Genomic DNA, 25,128 nt, shown 5'->3' on the forward strand with positions numbered 1-25,128 from the left:
TATTATATAGGATAGTTTCCTTATTTAGTGGGGAGAATAACTGCAAAAAATAACAAGTCAGGAGTTCTTATGGACAGATCTTTGTTTTATATCCCATTGTACCTAGCACAGAGGTGACATAGGTACCCAATAAATATTTGTGAGATTTAAGATATGTGCCAATTTCCTTTCCAAATAAAGCATGGAAGAAGGTAACTATCACTGAGTGATTGTTCTTGGCACAGAAATACACTATATAATCAGTTATCACTGCTTATTTTCTTTCATGTCAAATTTAAAAGTCTGTAAACCACCCTGGCTGATGTGGCTCAGTTAATTGGGGTGTCATCGCACAGATTCCCAGTCAAGGCACATACCTAGGTTGTGGGTTCAGTCCTCAGTCGGGGCATGTACATGAGGCAACCAATAACTAGCTCTCTCTTTCTTTTTCCCTCCTTACCTCCCTCCCTCCCTTACTCTCTCTCTAAAGAATCAATAAAATATAGTCCTGAGTGATGATTTGTTTTTTAAGCTCATAAACCATTAAATGGCATGGTTAGTTAATGTGCTACATTTCCACATATGTCTCAATTTAGATTACCAGGTTGGCAAGCAAATTATACTTTCTTTGTCTCATTTTCAGTCAAATGTTTATGGATGTTTTTTAGTAATAGAAGAGTTTTCCTACCTTAAAAGACTATAAGGATAATCTTCCTATAGAAATGGCAGTGACCAGTGCACTAAAGAAATAAGTTTAAAGAGCTTTGCTAATGATGCTTGTATAAGTTAAGGCATTATATTTTCCCACTCTTCTGTTTTTCCTGTTGCAGAAAGATAATATCCCATTTATTTTGTAGTAATTAAGTCAGAAAATACATTTTTAAAGTTTGTTATCTATTAATTACTTGGGGACTTTACAAAGAAAACTGAAAGTGAAAAATCTCAGATTATTACTTTTTTTTTTTTTCATTAAAAATAGCTTTATAATCTGTTAGTTTTTCCCTTTTTGCCTCTATCTGATTGATTCTCTTTATATACCCAGGTGCTATACTTGTATTTTTACCAGGATTGGCAGAAATCAAAATGCTTTATGAACAGCTTCAGTCTAATTCTCTTTTCAACAACAGACGTAGTCATCGGTAAGTTAATTGCTTTCTGTATCCTCAATCATCTATTGCAGTTATATGCTAAGAAGAGTAACCAGAAAGGTCTTTTTAACAATCATCACCTTCTTTAGATTCTGCTGTCACTCCTCAAGAATACATTTGTTTATGCCAGCTGGAAATAGACAAACCTGTTTGTTCCAGAAAATCAGTCACTCCCAATGCCATTAAATAAAAATATTTCTCTTCACTTAGCATAGTGACTCAGCGAAATTGCATGTAATTTCAGTTGCTAGATATGGGGCATGGGAGAAGCCAATGTTAGTAACAACAAAGAAATAATCCCATTTTGAGAAAAAATAATTTTCAGTGATTTCTATTCTGGTGGAAAGAAATATTGGGTGTGTCTTCATATTAAAGGAGACAACTGCTTGACAGATGAAAACTCCCTAGAAATATAAGAATGAAATTTCTTAGTGTATGTCACTGTCTCTGCCATTTTTTCCCTACCTCTGTCTGCTGCTGATTAGATAGAAATCCACCCCCTGTAGTCCAATTTCACCACTTTACACTAGAACACTCACTGTGCTTTTATTGCCTTTCAGATGTGTTGTTCACCCACTTCATTCATCTTTATCCAGTGAAGAGCAGCAAGCTGTGTTTATAAAACCTCCTGTAGGTGTAACTAAGATTATAATTTCCACCAACATTGCTGAGACATCCATAACCATTGATGATGTTGTCTATGTCATCGATTCTGGGAAAATGAAAGAAAAGAGGTATTCTCTTTTGGCAGTATAAGGGAGGGGCTAAAGATGTCTCATTAGAATGACAAAGCTCTTAATAGTTAATGCTATTAAACTACATGGATTGTGTTTGAAAAAATATTTTATGAAAACTATATAAATATATGAGTGAGGCTATATTCAGATCATATTCTTAAAGTCAGACGGAGATGGAAAGTTTAAGGTTTTATCTTGGAAGTAATTAATTAGTTTTCCTCTTCATATGCTTTACATATGCTTGAGTGAAAAAGCATTGATATGGAAGTTGATATGTGTTAATTAGTTTGATATCGAAATCATTTCACAATGTCTACATATATCAAAACATCACATTGTACACCTTAAATATATACAATTTTTATTTGTCAAAAATAAAGATGAAAAAGAATTTTTAAAAAAAGAGAAGAGCCCTAGCCAGCTTGGCTCAGTGGATAGAGCATCGGCCTGTAGACTGAAGGGTCCCGGGTTCGATTCCTGCCAAGGGCACATGCCTGGGTTGCCGGCTCGATCCCCATTAGGGGGTGTGCAGGAGGCAGCTGGTCGATGATTCTCTCTCATCATTGACGTTTCTGTCTCTCTCTCCTTCTCCCTTCCTCTCTGAAATCAATATATTTTTTTAAAAAAAGAGAGAGAAGAGTTAAATAGATTGTATGTAGTAGCATTCCATACCCTTTAAAGTAGCACTAATCTCCTGCCAGAGACTCAACTATCGCAGAACACAGAGGACACTGTGTCCTTCTACAGAAGGAAGGTGGTTCATCTAATCTGTCCATGCTGCGTCGAGTCTTGGCCATGTCTTCATAAAATAACCCTTTCTGACATTTTCCTCTTCTGTATAGATATGATGCCAGCAAAGGGATGGAAAGTCTAGAGGATACTTTTGTCTCCCAAGCCAATGCTCTGCAAAGAAAAGGTCGAGCTGGTCGTGTTGCATCTGGGGTCTGCTTCCATTTGTTCACCAGCCATCACTTCAGTCACCAGCTTTTAAAGCAGCAGCTGCCAGAAATACAAAGAGTGCCACTGGAACAGCTCTGTCTAAGGTACATCCATGTTTTCTTTTTCTTAGTAGGAGATATTTTGCTGAGAATGGACATAGAAAGAGCTCTTCAGTGTTACCTATACCATTCCTTTTAAGTTTCTGCACATAAAGATCTCTTACATTGGAGAGGATAGTCCTATAATAGACCTTAAGAGTACCTTTGTGAGTCAGAAAAGTAATCTAACTTAACGAGAATAAATTAGAGGTTTCACCAATATTAAATCATCACATGGAAAAATCTACAACCTCATTATCAGTTAGATCAAAGTGAACAAAAACTATTTGAAAACTCCATTATTTACAAGATGAACAAATGAAAATAACTATCATAAAATGGAATTTAATGAATGAATGATCAAACTCAATGTTATTGCAGTTGGGAAATCTATGGTTCAACCTTTCTGAAAATTTGCTTGGCATTATACAAGAACTCTAAAACTGTCCATGCCCTGAGACCCACTCATCACTTTGAGGGAGTATGCCCATAAAATAGTAATGCAAAGGAAAAAAGATACTTATGTAAAGCTGTTATAGCTCTTCTTTTATCCAGCAAATTTATTTTGAGAGCCTGCCATTTGCCAGGGGTTGGGCTAAGCACAGAGGTACTGTAGGATACAAGACACAGTCCCTGCTTTCAAGTGTTCATGGTGAGGTCTTAAGAAACTGGGCAAGCAGATGCCTTGAATTAAGGTAGTAACAATGCAGTGAAGGGATTGGAGAGAGCTTTGAAGTTGATTGACCCTTGAGGGAGGATGAGAGAAGGGGAAATGTTATATATGTAGCTCATATGATTTAAAAACAACCCAAATACAACAGTGGGGAAATAGGTAAATTATATAGGCCAACATGGTTCATTCTTTTTTTCTTTTTGCTAAATCAAAATTTAAGTGGATTACTATCAATGCATGTGTTAAAATGAAACACCTATGTGATCTAAGTGGAAAAAAGCTAGATACCAAATATGTGTCCATTAGTAAATATGTAAAATTGTATGTTTACCAGTATTGGTTCATAGCTTAAAAAGGAAATGCATATAAGTGAAATAAAGAAATATATATATATATAAACCTAATATGCAAAGTGTCCCCTAGGGCAGTGGTCAGCAAACTCATTAGTCAACAGAGTGGCAAACCGTTTGCCGACCATTGCCCTAGGGCAGTGATCGGCAAACTCATTAGTCAACAGAGCCAAATAACAACAGTACAACGATTAAAATTTCTTTTGAGAGCCAAATTTTTTAAACTTAAACTTCTTCTAACGCTGCTTCTTCAAAATAGACTCGCCCAGGCTGTGGTATTTTGTGGAAGAGCCACACTCAAGGGGCCAAAGAGCTGCATATGGCTCACAAGCCGCAGTTTGCCGACCACGGCCCTAGGGAGTTCAACCAACTAGGAGTTCAATCGCTTGCTATGATGTGCACTGACCACCAGGGGGTGGCACAGAATGAAGGAAGGCCCCAGCCGGCAGCCGGGGAAGGGAGGCCCTGGCCAGCAGCTGCTAGGGACCCTACCGGTGCACGAATTTCATGCACTGGGCCTCTAGTATTATATAAGATTTTTCTCCTCTGAAAACTGCTTAAATTCGTAATTTAAACCAATAGCTTTTCAAGAGCTGTTAAAAGGCAGGACACAGTGCAGATTGATTTTATAAACAATTACTATGCAATTTCAGATGTGGGAAAGAGAATAAGTGGATCATTCCAATTTTATTTCATGATTTGATTCTACTATTATGGAAAGAAGCATTTTGAAAGTTTATAGAGAGAATTTTCTTAATCTCAATAAATTTCAGAATCTGAACGTGTTTCTGCAATTTATTGCTGGAGAATGAGGAGACATAAGAGATTTTTTTTTTAAATTTTAAATTGACATTGTCTGGCTTATGAAAGCATATATCTAGGAAATTATAAACTACTAGAGGCCCAGTGCACGAAATTCGTGCACAGGTAGGGGCCCTAGCAGCTGCTGGCTAGGGCCTCCCTTCCCGGGCTGCCGGCTGCCTGCCGGGGCCTTCCTTCATTCCACACTGCCCCCTGGTGGTCAGCGCACGTCATAGCAAGGGGTTGGACTCCTAAGGGGACACTGCATATTAGGCTTTTATATATAGAGATTTTTATTCAAGAAAGAAGCTTATTTCTTGGTGTGATCCCGTCATAAATAAAATTGTCAAATTATTTTTTTCCCCCAGAATTAAAATTTTGGAAATGTTTAGCACTCATAATCTCCAATCGGTGTTCTCTCGGCTCATTGAACCACCACACCCTGATTCTCTTCGTGCCTCAAAAATACGATTACGAGACTTGGGAGCATTAACTACAGATGAAAAACTGACCCCCCTTGGGTATCACTTAGCCTCTCTCCCTGTGGATGTGAGAATTGGCAAACTGATGCTATTTGGGTCTATCTTCCGCTGTTTGGATCCTGCTCTCACCATCGCTGCCAGTTTGGCTTTTAAGTCTCCTTTTGTAAGTAAACGACATTCATCTAAACTGGAATCCAGGCCCCGCTAGCGTGGCTTAGTGGTTGAGCATTGACCTATGAACCAGGAGGTCATGGTTCAATTCCCAGTGGGGGCACATGCCCAGGTTACAGGCTTTATCCCTAGTGGGGGTCATGCAGGAGGCAGCTGATCAACGTTTCTTTCTCATCATTGATGTTTTTGTCTCTCTCTCTCTCTCTCACTCTCTCTCTCTCACTCTCTCTCTCTCTGTGTCCTTTCCTCTCTGAAATCAATAAAAATATATTTTAAAACTTAAAATAAAATAAAAATAAACTAGAGTCCATTGGTCTCTAAGGGGACCATGGGGGCTACAGGGTTATGTGAACCCCCTAAAAATTTTCTTGTACATTGTATGTGAATTTTTCAGGGTACAATGTCTATAACTTTATCTGATCCTCAAATAAATCCATGCCCCAAATGAAGATTAAGAACTGGAGATCTAACTTATTAAAATAATCTAGGTTTTTTTTATTATATTGCTCATTATAGGAAAATCAGAAAATGCAAACAAGTACTAGTAAAAGGTACCTCTGCATGATTTTACCAGGGAGTAAATACATTGGACCACTTCTTTTTTTTAACAGCTTTATTGAAATACTAGAGGTCCAATGCACAAAATTCGTGTAAGGAGCTCAGCCCCCCGTGGCCGCCTCTGCCTCGGCCCCCACCCACCACCGCGGCTTTATCCAAAAGGTCGTTTGGAAGACGTCCTAGTCTAATTAGCATATTATGCTTTTATTATTATAGATAGTTCATCCAAAGTATACAACTCAGTAGCTTGTAATGGGGAGTGCATTGAATCTATAGATTGCTTTGGGTAGTATGGACATTTTAATGATGTTGATTCTACCAATCCATGAACATGGTATGTTCTTTTATCTGTTTACATCTTCCTCTATCTCTTTTTTCAGTGTCCTGTAGTTTTCCGCGTATAGGTCTTTTACCTCCTTAATTAAGTTTATTCCTAGGTATCTTAATTTTTTTGGTGCAGTGGTAAATGAGATTGCTTTCTTAGTCTCTCTTTCTGTAAATTCACTATTGGTGTATAGAAATGCCATAGATTTCTTGGTGTTAATTTTGTATCCTGCTACATTGCCGAATTCATTTAAGTCTGTTAGTTTTTTGATGGAGTCTTTTGGGTTTTTATGTACAATATCATGTCATCTGCAAATAAGGACAGCTTTACTTCTTCTTTTCCAATTTGAATGCCCTTTATTTCTTCTTCTTGTCTTATTGCTGTGGCTAGCACTTCCAGTACTATGTTGAACAGGAGTGGTGAAAGCAGGCATCCCTGTCTTGTTCCTGTTCTTAGTGGAAATGGTTTTAGTTTTTGCCCATTGAGTATGATGTTAGCTGTGGTTTTATCATATATGGCTTTTATTATGTTGAGGTATGATCCTTCTATTCCCACCTTGTTGAGAGTTTTTATCAAGAAAGGGTGTTGGACTTGGGCAAATGCTTTTTCTGTATCAATTGATATGACTATGTGATTTTTATCTCAATTTGTTTATGTGATGTATCACGTTTATTGATTTGCGGATATTGTACCATCCTTGCATTCCTGGGATAAATCCTACTTGGTCATGGTGTATGATCTTTCCAATGTACTGCTGGATCCGATTTGCTAGAATTTTGTTGAGGATTTTGGCATCTATGTTCATGAGGGATATTGGCCTGTAATTCTCTTTCATTGTGTTGTCTTTATCTGGTTTTGGTATTAGGGTGATGCTGGCTTCATGGAAGGAGCTTGGAAGTGTTCCTTCCTCTTGAATTTTTTGGAATAGTCTGAGGAGGATAGGTTTTAGTTCTTCCTTGAATGTTTGGTAAAACTCCCCTGTGAAGCCATCTGGCCCTGGGCTTTTGTTTCCGGAAGCTTTTTGGTGATTGCTTCAATTTCTTCCATAGTTATTGGCCTATTGAGATGTTTAGATTCTTCCTGATTGAGTTTTGGAAGGTTATATTTTTCTAGGAATATGTCCATTTCCTCCAGGTTGTCCAGTTTGTTGGAATAGAGTTGTTCGTAGTATTTTTTAACAATCCTTTGTATTTCGGCGGGATCTGTTGTTATTTCACCTCTTTCATTTCTGATTTTGTTTATTTGGGTCCTCTCTCTCTGCTTCTTGGTGAGCCTGGCTAGAGGTTCATCAATCTTGTTTATCCTTTCAAAGAACCAGCTCTTGGTTTTGTTGATCTTTTGTGTTGTTGTTTTTTTTTTTTTGGTTTCTATGTCGTTTATCTCTGCTCTGATCTTTATTATTTCCTTCCTTCTACTTACACTGGGCTTTTCTTATTGCTCTCTTTCTAACTCTTTGAGTTGTAGGGTTAGGTAATTTATTACCATTGTTTCTTGGTTTTTGCAGTAGGCTTCCCTCTCAACACTGCTTTCCCTTTGTCCAATAGATTTTGGATTGTTGTGTTTTCATTGTCGTTTGTTGCCATGATGTTTTTTATTTCTTCTTTGATCTTTCTGGTAACCCAGTCATTGTTTAATAGCATGCTGTTTAGTCTCCATGTGTTTGATTTTTTTTGGATTGTTTTTATTGTTGATTTCCAGTTTTATGCCACTGTGATCTGAGAAGATGCTTGATATGATTTCTATCTTCTTGAATTTGAAGAGACTTTGCCTGTGACCCAACATATGGTCTATTTTTGAAAATGACCCATGTGCACTTGAGAAGAATGTATATTCTGTGGCTTTGGGATGAAATGTTCTGAAGATGTTAATTAATGTTAATTCCATCTGGTCTAGGGAGTCATTTAGGATTGATATTTCTTTGCTGATTTTTGGTTTAGAGGATTTGTCCAATGGTGATAGTGGGGTATTAAAGTCTCCTACTATGATTGTATTGCTGTCAATCTCTCCCTTGATATCCTCCAGGAGTTTTTTTATGTATTTGGGTGCTCCTGTATTGGGTGCGTATATGTTTACCAGAGTTATTTCTTCTGGTTGGATTGCTCCCTTTAGTATTATGAAGTGGCCTTCCTTATCTCTTGTTATGTCCTTCACTTTGAGATCTAATTTGTCAGATATAAGTATTGCTACCCCAGCTTTTTTTTTCATTTGCATTCACCTGAAAAACCTTTTTCCATCCCTTCACGCTCAGTCTGTGTGCGTCTTTTTTTCTGAGGTGGGTTTCTTGTAGACAGCAGATATATGGGTCGTGTTTTCTTATCCAATCCGTTACCCTATGTCTTTTGATTGGGGCATTTAATCCATTTACATTTGAAGTTATTATTGATAGGTACTTATTTGTCGCCATTTTTATTCTTTACCCCTGTGTTCCTTCTTCGCTTCCTATTTCTTTTTTTTTACAGCAGACCCTTTTGCATTTCTTGCATTGCTGGTTTGGTGGTAATAAATCCCCTTAATCCTTTTTTGTCTGTGAAGCTCCTGATTTTACCTCCAATTTTGATTGATAGCCTTGCTGGGTACAGTATGCTTGGATTCAGACCCTTCCTTTGCAGGACTTTGTATATTTCATTCCATTCCCTTCTGGCCTGATGAGTTTCTGTTGAGAAATCAGTCGCTAGTCTAATGGGGGTTCCTTTGTAGGTAACCTTCTGTCTCTCCCTGGCTGCTTTTAAGATTCTTACTTTGTCGTTGGTGTTTGCCAATTTAATTATAATGTGCCTTGGCATCGGCCTTTGAGGTTCATTTTGCTTGGGACTCTGTGAGCTTCTTGGATTTGTGTGGGTTTTTTCTTCCCTATATCAGGGAAGTTTTCTGTCATTATTTCTTCAAACAGGTTTTCTATTCCTTGCTCAGTTTCCTCTCCTTCTGGAACCCATATTATGCGGATGTTGTTTACTTTCGTGTTGTCCCAAAGTTCCCTTAGGCTCTCCTCCTGCTTTTTAATTTTTTTTTTTCTAGAAGCTGCTCTACTTGGGTATTTTTTCCTACCTTGTCTTCTAGCTCACTGATGCGGTCCTCTGCTTCTTCTAGTCTACTCTTGATGCTTTCTATTGAGTTCTTTACATCAGCGATGTCATTTTTATTTCTTCTTGGTGCTTCTTCATTTCCTCTTGGTTCTTACACATATTGTCGAATTTGTCTTCCATTCTTTTTGTCCACCTTATGACCATTTCTCTGAATTCTTTCTCTGGCAGGTTGCTTGCCTCCATTTTGTTTACTTCCTTTTCTGGTTATGCCTGCTTTTTTTTCATATGCGGGCTGTTTCTTTGTCTCCCCATGGTCTCTCTTTTCCAGGTGTCTGGCTATATAGTTCTCTCTCTCCTGTGTTGATTTAAAGGCACAAAATACAACACAACCGGGTACAACGCACAAGGCACTGAACAGAAATATATTCACGATATTAATAACCCCAAATAAAGGTGACCACCAGAGAAAGGCAAATTAGGGGATAGGAGAGAAAGAAGAAGAGAAAAAAAAAAGAAAGGAGTACAAAAATGAAATTGGGAAAAGAAAAAAAAAAGTAAGAGAGAAAAGAAAGAATAAGAAAGAAGAGGGGAGCCGAAACCGGTTTGGCTCAGTGGATAGAGCATCGGCCTGCGGACTGAAAGGTCCCGGGTTCAATTCCGGTCAAGGGTATGTACCTTGGTCGCGGGAACATCCTCAGTGGGAGGTGTGCAGGAGGCAGCTGATTGATGTTTCTCTCTCATCGATGTTTCTAACTCTCTATCCCTCTCCCTTCCTCTCTGTGAAATATCAATAAAATATATTTTTTAAAAAAAGAAAGAAAGAAAGAAGAGGGGAGCAAACTATATATATTGGGAGAAAACTCCAATAGAACAGCCACTAATCCCAACAAATGCCAGCAACAAGTACCTGGAAATGAATACAAACTACAAACAACAACTAATATCAAGCGAGGCAAGGGAAAACAGAAGCAAAAAACAGAAACAAAACAAACCAAAAAAAATAAGCAAAACAATCTCACAAACAAGCATAAAAAATTGATATAATCAACAATCAAGCAAACAACAACCAAAGGACAGAGAGAAAAAAAAATTTTTTTTTTGGATAGTGAAGACAGAGAATAGAGAGGTGTGTATGGACTTGGACAGGGGATTGGAAATTAGACATATAAGTAGGGTGAAATTTTAACAGGGGGTAAAAAGAAGGAATAGGGAAAATCTAAAGCAGGAAAAGGGTAAGAGAAACAGGTCAACAAAAGGGGAAAAGTTAGGAAGAGAGTGATGGCATAAAGGTAAAGTTGAGATAGAGTAAAATGATGTTAAAGGAAAGATGAAAATAGAATGTAGAACACTAATCCCAAAATAAGATAAAGAGAAAATAAACTAACACTTTTTTTTAAAAAAAGGTAAAATAGTAGTAGTAATAATACTGATTGAAAATAAAAAATGTAATAATTAAAAAGGTAAAATCAAGTGAGGAAAAAAGAAAAAAAATTGTTTAAGTAAAAGATGAAAAAAATAAAAATGTGCAGTAGTGAAGGTTATTCACTTCCTCTATTGTTCTGTTTGACCTGCCTGTTTCCTAGTCAGGACAGTATTGCAATTCCCTGCGTTCCACTGCTCCTCAGTGTTGTAAGCCAGTCCTGATTTTTAATCAGGCAGTGTGTCTTAATTTCTTGTATTCCTTTATTTGTGTTTACACAAGAGTCAATTTGTGATTTAACCCCTGGGTGGCAGTGTTTCTGGATTGACCTCCGGGTCTATAGGTCCTCTCTAGCCAGAGCTTAGATCCTGCTTTCCCTGTGGCACTCAATACCGGTTTGTGGGAGTGGGTTGCCCCAGAGCTGGTTCTCTGATGGTTATTCCCCGCTCTGATCCCCAGGTTCCAGAAAAACAACTTTCCCCTGCAGTCTCACCAATTGGGTGATCCTATGTATTGGGCTTAGTAATCAGAAGCAAGGATTTAAAGAGGAAAAAGAAAAGAAAAAAGAAAAAAAGAGCCAGCGTAAGTGTGCGAACTCTGGGGCTGCGCGCAAGTCTGTGCAGTCTTTTTTTCCCCCTTGAGTCTAAGCAGCCGGCACACTTTTAAAATTTTTAGGCTGTCCTTTTGCGTCAGATCAAAATGGGTTGCTTTTTAGAGATCCCCTCTGTTAGCAGCTCTGAGAACCCCCTTCCACATTCACGGATCACACCAGCCCCAACAGCCACGGATTTTTCTAGGTGCAGACTTCTCCCGGTCCTCCAGCTCCCGCAGTGCACACGTTTCTCTCTCCTACCAGGACCAGAGACCCTTATCCCAGGCGAAATCTGACCTTTCCATGGTGGAGGGTAGAGCTCCTCTGAATCCACGTGTTTGCGCCAATTGGGGACCGGTGTTCTGGGGTTCACAGCTGTTCGGTGGGTGCCGTAGTTGTAGATTCCCTGGGCTTTCCAGGTTCCCGACAACATCCACTTTCCCTTTCAAGATGGCATGGTCTCTGCATCCGAGCTGGTTGCTCCGGGAGGGAACCCAGCAGCATGGGGGCTGCCCAGTCAGGGGAGCCCCATCCAGCAGTCCCCCACAGTCTCCTGGAGTATAGCTGTCCTTCAACTCACCAACAAACACTCCCTGTGCAACCGCACACTCTCCCTTTGTTTTCTCACTCACACAATATCTTGCAGTCTGCCTTCCTGTCGGCAGCCATCTTCCGAGCCCTCAAATTTTCTGATTTCTGTTTTTAGTTTTTCTGGTTATTTAGGCATGTGTTCTTTAATTTCCACATATTTATGAGTTTCCCAGTTTTTTCCATTATTGATTTCTAATTTCATTCTATTATGGTCAGAGAACATTCTATGTATTATTTCAGTCCTTTAAAGGTTATTAAGCTTTGAATTATGGCCAAGCAGATAGTCTGTCTTGGAGAGTATTTTATGTGGACTTAAGAATGGATATTCTGTTGTTGGATAGAGTGTCACTTGGCCTTTTTCACCATGGCTTATCTCAGAGAGATTGGAAATAGATTAATATACCCATTTTATTCAGCTTTAATGTTATACTTCATGAAATTGTAAACACATAGATCTGAAAATATATCTTAGTTCAGTCCTCTCGTTTAACAAATGACAAAACCAAGGACCTGAGTGGGTAATGTAGCTTACTCAGGGGCATATGGGTCGGTATTGTTGTGAGTAGGACCTCTGTCTCAAATTGTCTAAATAAACCTCTCACTGGCTGCTTTGTTTTATTGGAATACAGAAATATTGATGTTCGTTAGAAATACTGATGTCGTCCTTAGCCTAAACTCAGCATCTGTCCTTTGCTGGGTTTTGTAAACATAATGTTAATTTCCCAAATATAATCCTTTTCCCACCGGCCCTCCTAAAAAGGAAGGTGTTTGAAAAGTTAGAATTTTAGATTTCAGATCTAGCTTTCAGAATGAGTGTCTCTTTGTTGACATCTTGCCACCAGGAACTAAAAGACCTAGTAGAGCTTATTTGGGGTGGGCAGACAGACTCACAAGGGCAAATCGTGGTAGCTTGCCCGTGATCACCATAATGCCTATAATCAGCCACAAACTGGGTGGTACTCTTTGTGCCACACAACACTCTTCCCAAGGCACCTTGCTTCAGCAGTAGGAAAGTCCATGTGAAACCAGAAGTAAAATGTGTCCTTCAAATCTGATGTTCCTCATTTAGGTGTCTCCCTGGGATAAAAAAGAGGAAGCTAACCAGAAAAAGTTAGAATTTGCATTCGCAAACAGTGATTATCTGGCCCTTCTACGAGCATATAAGGTAAGTATATAACCTAATAGCTGAGGATTATTCCAGAGCTGGCACTAAAGACAGAGAAAGTTCATTCTGATTTTCTTCAACATTTAGGGGTGGCAGCTGAGTATGAAAGAAGGTATGCGAACAAGTTATAATTACTGCAGGCAGAACTTCTTGTCCGGCAGAGTTCTTCAGGTGAGTCGTTTCCGTGGCAGTTTGTTCTCATTCATTTTCTATTATAGTAGAGTGTCAGAGGGTGCTGCAACTTTGTCTTGTGTGTCCTGCCTTGACATTGAAAATGTTATTTCTGGAATATGTTCAGCTTCACCAGCTGTGTGAGACAGACTCCTGAACTATGCATGACATCGGCCTTCTGTGCTAAACTTTTCCTTTTTTCAGTGAGCTTGTGTTTACTCAAGGGGAGGACGGGGAAATATAGGCTCTCCGAAGGTTACTGCTTACTGGAAGTCAGTTTTTTCAGTAATTTTACCAGGTATTCTTTTTTTTTTTAAATTTTTTTATTGTTTAAAGTATTACATGTAGTAGTGTGTATATATATATATATATATGTATATATATATATATATATATATATATATACACACACACATATATATACGTATTACCAGGTATTCTTAACCTGGATCCATATCGCCTGAAATTGTATGCAAAATCATATGCTTATACATATGTGCCTTATTCTGGGAGAAAGGAATCATGCTTTTAGCAGGTTCTCAAAGTGGTGTATGAGCATCCTTAACCCCTATCCTCTCCCTCAAACCAAAGAATGAATACTGAACCAGATTTTCCTCGTGAGTTTTCCTTATGCCCATCAGAGGCTACTATGTCAATGATGAGTACACAGGAAAGAAAAAGGGTTATCATGCCGAAACCGGTTTGGCTCAGTGGATAGAGCGTCGGCCTGCGGACTGAAGGGTCCCGGGTTCGATTCCAGTCAAGGGCATGTACCTTGGTTGCGGGCACATCCCCAGTGGGGGGTGTGCAGGAGGCAGCTGATCGATGTTCCTTTCTCATCGATGTTTCTAGCTCTCTATCCCTTTCCCTTCCTCTCTGTAAAATATCAATAAGATCTATTTAAAAAAAAAAAAAAAGGGTTATCGTCTTCTGTGTGGTAACAGGCAGGGCTCTGTCCTCTATTGTGACAGTGTTTCTAGATCCCCCTCCAAAGTGGCACAAGAAGCCAGATACTGATGGTGCACATCTTTGGGTAATGTTTTATTCCAAGGTTTTGAGGCTGGAAGGGGGAAGAACGTTACTTTCCTATTAAAAGATGGCCTGGAGTAGAACACATTACTTATGTATCTGTCTATCCCAGAAGCTCCATCAGAGCAGAGACCTTATCTGTTTTGTCCAGCTCTCTATCCCCAGTGCCTAGATTAGAACAATGCTTAGCACACAGCTGATGCCCAGTAAAGATTCATTGAATAAACGCATGCATCCCAGTATTCGCCTTCATTCTCCTCTGCCTTTAGATGTACTTCAGTGAGGCATTTTGAGAAAGTGAAGGTTCTAGCTGTACTCTAAGTACATAGAAAGCAATAATTTTTCAGTCATGGCTGCACATTAGATTCACCTGAGGAGGCTTAAAACAAAAAAGTGAAAATGCCCAGGTTCCACCCCATGCCAGTTTCATCGGATCTCCAGGGGTAGGGCCTCAGCATCTGTTTACTGTCGTTGTTGTTGACCAAGTGATTCTAACACACAACAAGAGTTGGAATCACTAATCTAAAGGACATTTTTATATGTAAGATGCAATAATAAATATTTCCTCTGGTCATTAAGATTTTTTAAGTATAAAATTACATTTCTTTTAAATTACATTTTTTACTAAATTTACTTTTTTTTTTTTTCAGGATACATGTAGATTTTGCTGTGCTCTATGAGATCCATCAAATAGAGTTCCCTCTTTTCACTAAACTCTAGCTTACTTTAACGAGAAGTCAATTAAAGCCATGTATTTATTTATGGCATATTTAACTCCGGGTTATATTTTGCCATGTTCCATATGTACTTGAGACATTCCTAGAAAACACACTGTCATCAAGAGACAGGATAGTGTGGCTTCATTCTCAGTTCCCATGATGTCTTTATCTCCTTTTCTATTGTCTGATGTGCAGCTTATATTTGAACAGAAGCCAGAAAAGAAGGAGGTTTGGGCTTTTTCTTTCTCATACTTGTGCTCAGCTATAAAAAGGATGGTCTAAATCGAAACCAGTTAAAAATGTTCCTATTCCTAGGAAAAGATGTGAGCCAGCGAGACCTCAAGGTAAGAGAAAGGGAAAGTGGTGAATGCAGAACCAACCACTCTAGGCTCAGGTAAAGAACCAAGAGGACCTGAGCAGAAATGCAGGTAGGAAAGACCTAGGCAGTGAGTGTCACAACACCTGGAGTCGGGTCCCAAACAAAATTAACTGCATTGTTTGCTGACCTGAAAAATTCCAGGAAAATCAGACCTATCCAAAATCCAGTGAACATGATTTTTAAATGTAGTCTAGAGGTAAATAAATGATCTGTGGGGTTTTCGTAGCTTATTGATTTCTCTGTAACTGTTTAGTTCTGCCAGTTTGCATACAAGTAAACTGCATTTTTGGGAATGACCTGTTTGATGAACCCATATGAGCCTCATTACTGTCCACTGAAGTAATGAGTTTCTGTCTCATTCACCATTGTAAGACTGTCTCCACTTACCTTTGATATGTTGATGTCCCTGTTTAAACACTTTTTCCACTTCTTTCAGGAAATGGCCAGCCTCAAACGACAATTCACTGAACTGTTATCAGACATAGGCTTTGTGAAGGAGGGACTCAGAGCCAGAGAAATCGAGAAAAGGGCCCTGGGAGGAGACGGTATCCTGGAAGCCACAGGAGAAGAGGTGAAGAATGTATAATTAGCTTTTATTTCTCTTTAATTAGCACATGAATAGTATTTTAACTCAGGAACACATGTAGGCATCCTTCACTTAAGCCTGTGAGCCGTGGTTTTGTGGCAATCTTGGTTTTCTTCTTTCCACAAATAAGTGTCAGCTAACACTGATAAAACCAGAAGGGTTTTTGTTTTTTTTTGTGTTTTTTTTTTTTTTTTTTTTTAAATATATTTTATTGATTTTTTACAGAGAGGAAGGAAGAGGGATAGATAGTCAGAAACATCGATGAGAGAGAAACATCGATCAGTTGCCTCTTGCACACCTCCTACTGGGGATGTGCCCGCAACCAAGTTATATGCCCTTGACCGGAATCGAACCTGGGACCTTTCAGTCCGCAGGCTGTCGCTCTATCCACTGAGCCAAACCGGTTTTGGCAAGGGTTTTTGTTTTTTTTAAATTTCACTGATTCTTGATAAATCCGTAAGAGGTAGAATCGACTTTCTAATAATGTCTTCTTAAATCAGACCAGCTTTTTCCTAACCAAGAATAGTTTTTGTATAACTATAGGAAGAAAACTTCTTCAAGATGAACCTGATGCCACTCTGTTCTAACTGAAGTTAGTACTTTCTGGAGATTGTGAACATCTCATGAACCAGAATCTTTCTCTCTCCTGAGCTTAGGAACACGGGCTTTGTAGCTGCTTTGCAGAAATCTGGGAGTTTTCATGGGCTTCTTGGCGTGGGTCCTGTGTGGATGTGTTCCAAAAGATCTACTTTTCACTTAGAAAATACAATTTTTCTAGCACAGGGATAGAAGTTAGATGCTTTTGTCTGTTTTAAGATAGAAATCAAATGGCATATAATGGTAAATTCCAGGGCACAGACAAAAGTAGCCACATTCCTTATGAAATTAATGCTGCATTTCTCTCACAGGCAAATTCAAATGCTGAGAACCCCAAGCTGATATCAGCAATGCTGTGTGCTGCTCTGTATCCAAATGTAGTGCAGGTAACAAAATGATTTTCCTGGATTCTCCCACAACTTGTTTCACTTGCAGCCAAGGATATAAGTTAAATCCTAGCATTAATCATCTCACACAGCAAATACACACACAGCCTTTTAAACTTAGTGTACATTTCTAATCCTTCATTTCCTTACACCTGTTTAGATACATTGTTCAAGAACATTTATTGTATAAAATAGGTTGCTTCTTTAATCCTTCTGACATGACATTCCAGGAATTAAAATGGACATGTATGTCACTTTCTCAGCCAACCTGTGCCTAAATAACTATCCTTCTTTGTTAGATAGGAACTTGATTTGACTACATTCTTTCTTACGCCTTTTCCCTGGACTAACCTTAGATTAAGAACAAAGTCAAACAAGTCATGGTTTGCCAGGGACCACCTGTGCCAACCCACTTCCGGAAACCCCTTATTGGGCTCTTACCTGAGTTCTCATTATCCAGTCCTTGTCACCTTAGAATTTGAGTTTGTCGGAGTGCTGAATCACTTCTTTTTTAACTGTTTGTTAAATTCTCAGTTGACATTCACTAATTTATGGTTTGTTTATGCTTAATACTTGCACGTTTTTCAAATCATTTGAAATTTACTTTAAAAAAATCATTTGGAACAAAACTATGGAGACAAAAATAAAATCAGGGGTTGGGGAGGTGATGAATAGGCAGAGCATAGTGGATTTTAGGGCAGTAAAATTACTACATATCATAATGAAGGATATATGTCATTATACATTTACCAAAACCCATAGAATGTATAATACTAAGAGTGTACCCTAAAGTAAACTATGGATTTGGGGTAATTATGACAAAATTTACTGTCATAAGCCCCCCCATAATGAACACTCTCAAACTCTTGGTAGGAATAAAACTGATACATCCTTTCTACATAGCAGTTTCATTTCTAAAGATTTATTATTAAGAAATAATTGCATATATGCATAAAGATGCATCTAGGTAAATGTTTGCAATTATAAACTGTTAGAATGAACAATCTAAACTTCTAATAATGGGGAGTTTATTGGTTAAATTATGAGGTACTATATTGCCATTAAGAATTATGTGGGGTGTTTGTTTTTTTAAAGGAATTATGTTTTAGGAAAATATTTTAAAACATGGAAAAAGTTCTCAATATATTAAGTTTAAAAAGTATATTTATAGATAATGATCCTATATTAGTTTGAATGCATATGTACATCAGTATATATATTGTGTTTATAGTTTTCTACATATAGTATATAACATAAATCTAACAAACTAAAATTATATTTATCAAATAATAATGCTAGTTATTTCTTAATTATGTGATGATTACAGGAAGTCTTTATTTTCTTTTTTCCTAATATGTTATTTATGCAGGAAACATGTATTATTTTTATAATATATATATATATATATATATATATAATTCATATATGTGTGTGCATACATAGCTTTTCAATTTTTTTTTCAAATGGACTAATATGTTTATTCATGATTTTTTTTTCTTTTTTTTTAAAATATATTTTATTGATATTTCACAGAGAGGAAGGGAGAGGGATAGAGAGTTAGAAACATCGATCAGCTGCCTCCTGCACACCTCCCACTGGGGATGTGCCCGCAACCAAGGCACGTGCCCCTGACCGGAATCGAACCCGGGACCCTTCAGTCCGCAGGCCGACGCTCCATCCACTGAGCCAAACCGGTCTCGGCCATGATTTTTTTTTTCTGTTCATACAATGTTTTCTTGCTGTTTTGAAAGGAATTCTTTTGGAAATGTGGGATTGAGATTGATAGTCAGCAGATTCCAGATCTCTGCACCTGATAATTAGTACAGAACTGAAATATCAATGTAGTTTCTCCCCATGTGGCTGCTGTGTGATGTAGTCACCCAGTGCTACTGTACCTACATTCACACTTTTTATTTTTTTTTTATTTCAGAGAGAGATAGAAACATCAATGATGAGAGAGAATCACTGATTGGCTGCCTCCTGCACAAACCCCAGTGGGAACTGAGCCCGCAATCGGAGCATGTGCCCTGACTGGGAATCGAACCGTGACGTCCTCGTTCATAGGTCAACGCTCAATCACTGAGCCACACCGACCTGGCACATTCACACTTCTTGATGGTTTGAACAGAAAAGCAAAAAATATTCTTATATTGTTTTCAAAAGGAAACTAAGTGAGAGAGGGAAGAAACAGCAAAGGCATTCAAACAAGTCTGGTTTTGTGCCAAGGAATACAGCCTGTAGTGAAAATGTACATTTTAAATATCTATTTTTACAAATACCTATTGTTTAGGTGAAAAGCCCAGAAGGGAAGTTTCAGAAGACCAGTACTGGAGCTGTCAGAATGCAACCAAAATCAGATGAGCTGAAGTTTGTCACCAAGAATGATGGATATGTGCACATTCACCCTTCATCAGTGAACTATCAGGTCAGAATAGCAGGGTGTACTCACAGTTACATATGGCAAGTGGGGTGGGAAACAGTCCCTTAAGTTCAGCCAAACCGTGCTCTATCACTTGCTGTGCCCAGCAGCATCACTGGGGAAGACAAGTAAGCAAATCATCTCAGCTTGGTGACAAATGTTATGAAGAGAAATCAGTCAGAGAGACTGAGAGATAGGAGAGGGGCTGTTTTCCGTAGAGTGGTCAGGGAAGAACTCTCTGGGGAGCAAACCATGGAGCAAATCCTAACGGCAGGGAAGGGCAAGCCATGCAGGTATCTAAAGAGAACATTCCAGCAAAGGAAATAAGTGCAAAGACCATGAGAGGGAGCATGTTTGGTGCGTTCCAGGAAGTGCAGGCTGGTGGCCAGGGCAAGTGCAGTGTGATGATTAGGGTGAGGGTGGCGGGTAATAGGGACAAGCAGGCAATGGTCAGGTCATGTGGGACCTTGTGAGCCATGGCAAGGATCTGGGATTTTGTCTTTGGGAAATCACTGGAGCATTTTGAGCCCTAACTGGATTTGTGTTTTTAAACGATCTCTGTGGTTGCTGTGTGGAATAGAAGCTGTAAAGGTGCAAAGGAACAGGGCAAGTACTGAGGAAGCACTGCAGTGGTCTGTATGGGGTAATGATGGTTCGTACAAGGGGATGGCTATAGAAGTGGTCAGAACGTGTCCGTTCATTATGTATTTTGAAAATAGAGCGGACAGGACTTAGCGATGATATAGATAGAGTGAGGGGAAAAAGTACAATCAAGGATGACTCTTTGGGGTTTGAGCAGTGGGGTGAATGGGAGTGCCATTTACTTAGATGATGAACACTGCGTGGAGGGGAAATCAAGAATTTCTTTTGAACATAAGAAATTTGATGTGCTTATTAGATCCCAAGTGGAGATGTCAAGTAGGTAGTTGCACATACAAGTCTGGAAAGGTACAGACTGGAGATGATTTTGTAAGTCACTGACAGGTGGTATTTGCATCTATGGGACGGGTGGAGGTCCCCTCATGTTGCCAGTGACATCGCTGTCATCACCTGAGGTTTTATGCTCCAGGTCAGACACTTTGACAGCCCCTACCTGCTGTACCACGAGAAGATCAAAACTAGTAGGGTGTTCATCCGCGACTGCAGCATGGTGTCTGTGTACCCGCTGGTCTTGTTCGGAGGAGGCCAAGTGAATGTGCAGCTTCAAAGGGGAGAGTTTGTCGTCTCCTTGGATGATGGTTGGATTCGTTTTGCAGCTGCTTCCCATCAGGTAAGGACAGATCCATCCTGTGAATCTTAAGCCATGAAGGGCTTTGATAATATGAAGTATAGGGCATTCCTTCAGGGACCAAGGACAACGGAGCTGGTTAAGAGTGAATGATGGGTCTGCAGTGAGATACTAAGAAAGGCTGAGGCTGGAGTGACGCCAGGGGCAGAGCCTTAGTAAGACTTCCAGCAGCACGCCTGAGAGGGGGAGCCCAGGCTGGGCTGGTGTGGACGATTCTGGACGAAAGCTGAGTGAGGTGTTGGACCTTCTTCATTGATGTGCAGATAATGTGCTCAAAGAAAAATCAGAAATATAAATGAGCAAAAATAAATAAAAATCACCCTGAGTCTGCCTCTGCCATTAATAAAACAGGTCATGGATCTGAATTCTTTTATTCTCAGGTCTCAGTTATGCTCTATGTGGAGCCTGCAGAAAACATTTAAGGGGCAGTACATGTGTTTAAGGAATAAAAACTCAGTTTAACATTTGCATCTGTTAGAAATCTTATGTTGCCAGAAGCAAAAGCACCAACTCAAACAAAGGGAATATACTGGTGTATTTACCTGTAAAGTCTAAAGCAGCACAATCCAATAGAAATAGGTGAGCCACTCTGTAATTTTAATTTTTCTAGTAGCCACATTTTAAAAAAGTAAAAATAAAAAAGTCAAAAGAAGTAAAATTATTCTTAATATATATTAAGTAACCTAATACATCTAAGAGATTTTAATTTCAACACATCCTATATAATAAAGAGCTAATATGCAAATGGTCATGACACCCTCACACTGTAAAGACCGACCAACAGGAGGCTGCGTGCATGGCGAGGCCAGGGGATGTGAGGCTGTTATTGTTTATTTATTAATAAATTTATATATTATTTTCATATACATTTTACTAATTTTCTTTCATCTCTGACACTTCTATTATAGAGAAAGGGCAAATAGCAATATTAAAATATTTCCTCTAAATAATTCCCTTTTAATGTGCATGAATTTTGTGTGCCAGGCCACTAGTAATCAATATAAAAATTTATTGAGATATTTTACATTCTTTTTTCATACTAAGTCTTCAAACTCTGGTGTGTATTTTACATTCACAGGACAGTTTGCTTTGGACCAGCCATTTTTCATGTGGTCATTAGATTAGCCACATGTGACTGCTGGCTGCCATATTGGACAGTGCAGGTCCAAAAGGCCAGGCAGGGGAGATTTAGTTCAGCAACTCAATGGCAATAAAGCCTGGCTGACCTGTGGGTAGCAGGATGGCTGCGGTGGCACCAGGCCTGACCTCATGCAGCATACTGTCCAGAGGGGAGACCAAATCCTTTCCTAAAAGTTCCATTGAACCTTCTCTTCCTAAACCAGTTCTTGTGGCCAAAGGAATGTCATGGGCGCTAAGGCCAGGATTACCTGAGCCATTCACCCTGGCGAGGATGGCATGAGCCTGTTTGATTTAGATCAGGATCCAAACTGCACATTGCTGAACAACAGGGGAGGGGCAAGGCAGATGTTGGGAAGACATCTACAGTGCCACTGAAACATCAGCACAAGCAAAATGACATAAAAGTGTGGTTTTTCTCCCCACAAAAGCATAAAGTGTAACCCAAAGCTAAGAGATTTTTTTAAATTCTCCATTTTCCGGCTTCTCTTCTTGGAGCAAATTATAAAAGCTGGCCAAGCTTTAATGGGGAGAACACTATATAAAAGCCATTCTTTCAATGAGATGTGACAGAGGAGCCTTTTTATATTGGACCCCATTTAGTAGATCAGAGCTCACAGTGAGTGAATGTTCCTATTGTTGCATCAAGAACTTTTAGAATGAAAATGTGTTTAGTTTCCACCCCCACCCCACTAATGAAGTTAAAATTCATACCAGGAGTCTCGAATAATGATAACAGCTGGGGCATTTCCTCTGATAATCTCCCTGTCCTGCTGGTCATGCACTGCTGACATGGCACTCCCCTTTAGGTGGCTGAATTAGTAAAGGAATTGCGCTGCGAGCTTGACCAACTCCTCCAGGATAAGATCAAGAACCCGAGCATAGACCTGTGCATGTGTCCTCGAGGGTCCCGCATCATCAGCACGATTGTGAAGCTTGTCACCACCCAATAAAGACCCGTCCTAGGAGAGTGCTTGCTACTCACCTGCTTCTTGTTCACCTGGGAAACAGCAGCAGCATCTCTACCTCGAACTCAAGCTCTGTGCTGGGCTGGCCCTGACGGAGGAGCCCAGGGCCTGCTCTGCCCAGGCTGCCGAGGCACCGCATTCCCTTAGGGACATTGTCCCGACTGAGTATTTCTAACAGCAGTGGGCACTCCCAGCACAATTGGAGTGTCGTGGTAAGACAGTCTACAAACCAGCCTGCCTGTCTTTTCCCTGTGACGGTCCTAGAATGAATGAAATGCGCCTGATAACACACAAGTGAATGTGTATTCTGTTTTTATCTACATATTCTTTTTCTCCTGCTTTTTACTGGGGTGAGAGAGGGGCATGAGGAGAGATACTGATTGTTATTTCTATCATACAGGCTCAACTGAGAGAAGTTAGAACAGAGAAGAAAAAAATCATGTGAGCAAGAAAGATTAATATTTCATTTTAGGCTATTGGCTACAGAGTAAACTTGATTTGTGAGGGATTTTTATTTTTACTCTTTCAAGGTAAGCCTTAAAAAACAAACTTAACGAGCTCTTAATTGTTATTATAATGCAAGCTGGTCTTATCCATAACACTCTAATTCTTAAAAGCAGAACAGTCTGGTGTCTTTATTCTCCTGTAGGTTTTCCAGTTAGAAATTATTCTCTTCTGAACTCTACCCGGATCTAATGGCCACATTTCACATTACCCAAAAGGAATTTTAATGGGATTTTCAGAGCAAAGTTGACATGGTTGAGGGAGAAAGGGTTGCCATGCCAGTGTCAGATTTACAGCCATAAAAATACCTTCCATGAGACTGCTTATTTCAGCCACCACTTAGGTTAATGGGGGGGCACTGGCATTTTGAAAAAATAGGAGTACATGTATATTTTCCCTGGGCATTTATCAGCATGGCCAAGAAGAATCCCAAAGAACTGGGTGGAAAAATATTCCCGTGTTTGTCTAGCCCTCAGGTTTCATACCATAGCTAACATTCAAACTAATCAAGAAAAACCACCTCAATGAAGGGTGTTCCCTTTTTAAGATTTTATTTTAGTTAAATAAACCTCTTAGACTGTCCAAGTTGATCATTATGAGGTATGTTTAAGCACCAGTGCACTTAAGCATAGTGCAGACAATATCCAAGCCCTGACTTGCTATTGAAACGAGGCTCCGGTTACAAAAATGATTAGGCTTGGACACTTAGGAGAAATGAAGGCAACACCTGCACTGAGCCTCTAAAAAAGTTTTAAAGCCGTTTGACTCTTGGTGCTATAGTGGAGCTCACGCTGCCCTAGCTAGAGCCGTGGGGACTTGTAACACGTTTGCCGCAGAGCACACAGCGCGGGGAGAGCTGACAACAAAACTCCCACTCCAAGTGCTGAGGAGGTGCTCCCCTCGGGAAGCTCTTCTTGGGCTGGTTACTTGCAGCCACATACAAACGCACAAACCCTATCTTTCATAAATGTGCCAGGATGTGAAAAGGTTGGGACACCTTGAATAAGAAAATCCTCACCCCAAAACTCTTAAAATTATGAACTATGAAATAAGATTACTCCTTTGTGATTGAAGGTCAAAATGCAGTGGAGTATTTCACTGTGGCCTGGATTTCTAAGCCCCAACAAGATGGTCAGCACGTAATGTTAATTTTATTAAGAACTCTGTGGATGTTTTCTTAAATGTTTGTTTTACTTTTACTGGATTCTAGTTAGGGAATCGTATTAATAAAATACTTGCTACAAAATCAGTCTGTACTACTGTTTTGTACTATGTCTAGCTGAGAAGTTCTCGAAAAATTAGAAGAGCTAAACATTCTTACAGAGGTGGTCAAAGGTTGACAAAGCATTAGCTCTGTCTTCCTCCTGGAGTTCATATCTGGTTAGAGCGTAGGCCTGCGCACTAGAGGGTCGCACATTCAATTCTCTGTCAAGGGCACATACCTGGGTTGCAGGTTCAATCCTGGCTCCAGTTGGTGCGCATGCAGGAGGCAACCAATCAATGTATCTCTCTCACATCGATGTGTTTTCCCTCTTTTTCTTCCTCTCTCTCCCTCTCCCTCTCTCAAAACGGAAAATATCCACAGGTGAAGAATAACAACAACAAAAAAGAATTTGAGAAAATTCTATGTACAAATAAGAAAAGCCATGCATATATGGGTAGAGATATCTTTAAAAATATCCTACCAGCCCTAACTGGTTTGGTTCAGTGGATAGAGCGTCGGCCTGCGGACTGAAGGGTCCCAAGTTCGATTCCGGTCAAGGGCATGTACCTTGGTTGCAGGCACATCCCCAGTGGGGGGTGTGCAGGAGGCAGCTGATCGATGTTTCTCTCCCATCGATGTTTCTGACTCTCTATCCCTCTCCCTTCCTCTCTGTAAAAAATCAATAAAAT

General features: G+C 39.5%; 1 protein-coding gene across 1 annotated transcript in view; it reads left to right on the plus strand.

Annotated features, from left to right (window-relative positions):
• Window positions 1-24,483, plus strand: part of DHX57 (DExH-box helicase 57) — a 52,304-nt gene extending 27,821 nt beyond the window's left edge. The window contains exons 14-24 of the mRNA XM_080683094.1: window positions 1,022-1,118; window positions 1,688-1,861; window positions 2,707-2,907; window positions 5,094-5,370; window positions 12,957-13,052; window positions 13,140-13,223; window positions 15,787-15,921; window positions 16,845-16,919; window positions 19,210-19,344; window positions 20,408-20,608; window positions 22,573-24,483. Coding sequence (XP_080539220.1) covers window positions 1,022-1,118; window positions 1,688-1,861; window positions 2,707-2,907; window positions 5,094-5,370; window positions 12,957-13,052; window positions 13,140-13,223; window positions 15,787-15,921; window positions 16,845-16,919; window positions 19,210-19,344; window positions 20,408-20,608; window positions 22,573-22,716 — 1,619 coding nt within the window. The 3' untranslated portion in view covers window positions 22,717-24,483. The remainder of the gene's footprint in view (window positions 1-1,021; window positions 1,119-1,687; window positions 1,862-2,706; window positions 2,908-5,093; window positions 5,371-12,956; window positions 13,053-13,139; window positions 13,224-15,786; window positions 15,922-16,844; window positions 16,920-19,209; window positions 19,345-20,407; window positions 20,609-22,572) is intronic.
• Window positions 24,484-25,128: the final 645 nt, after the last annotated feature.

Source organism: Plecotus auritus (assembly GCF_963455305.1).
Source record: "Plecotus auritus genome assembly, chromosome: 8".
In the NCBI taxonomy this organism is placed as follows: domain Eukaryota; kingdom Metazoa; phylum Chordata; class Mammalia; order Chiroptera; family Vespertilionidae; genus Plecotus; species Plecotus auritus.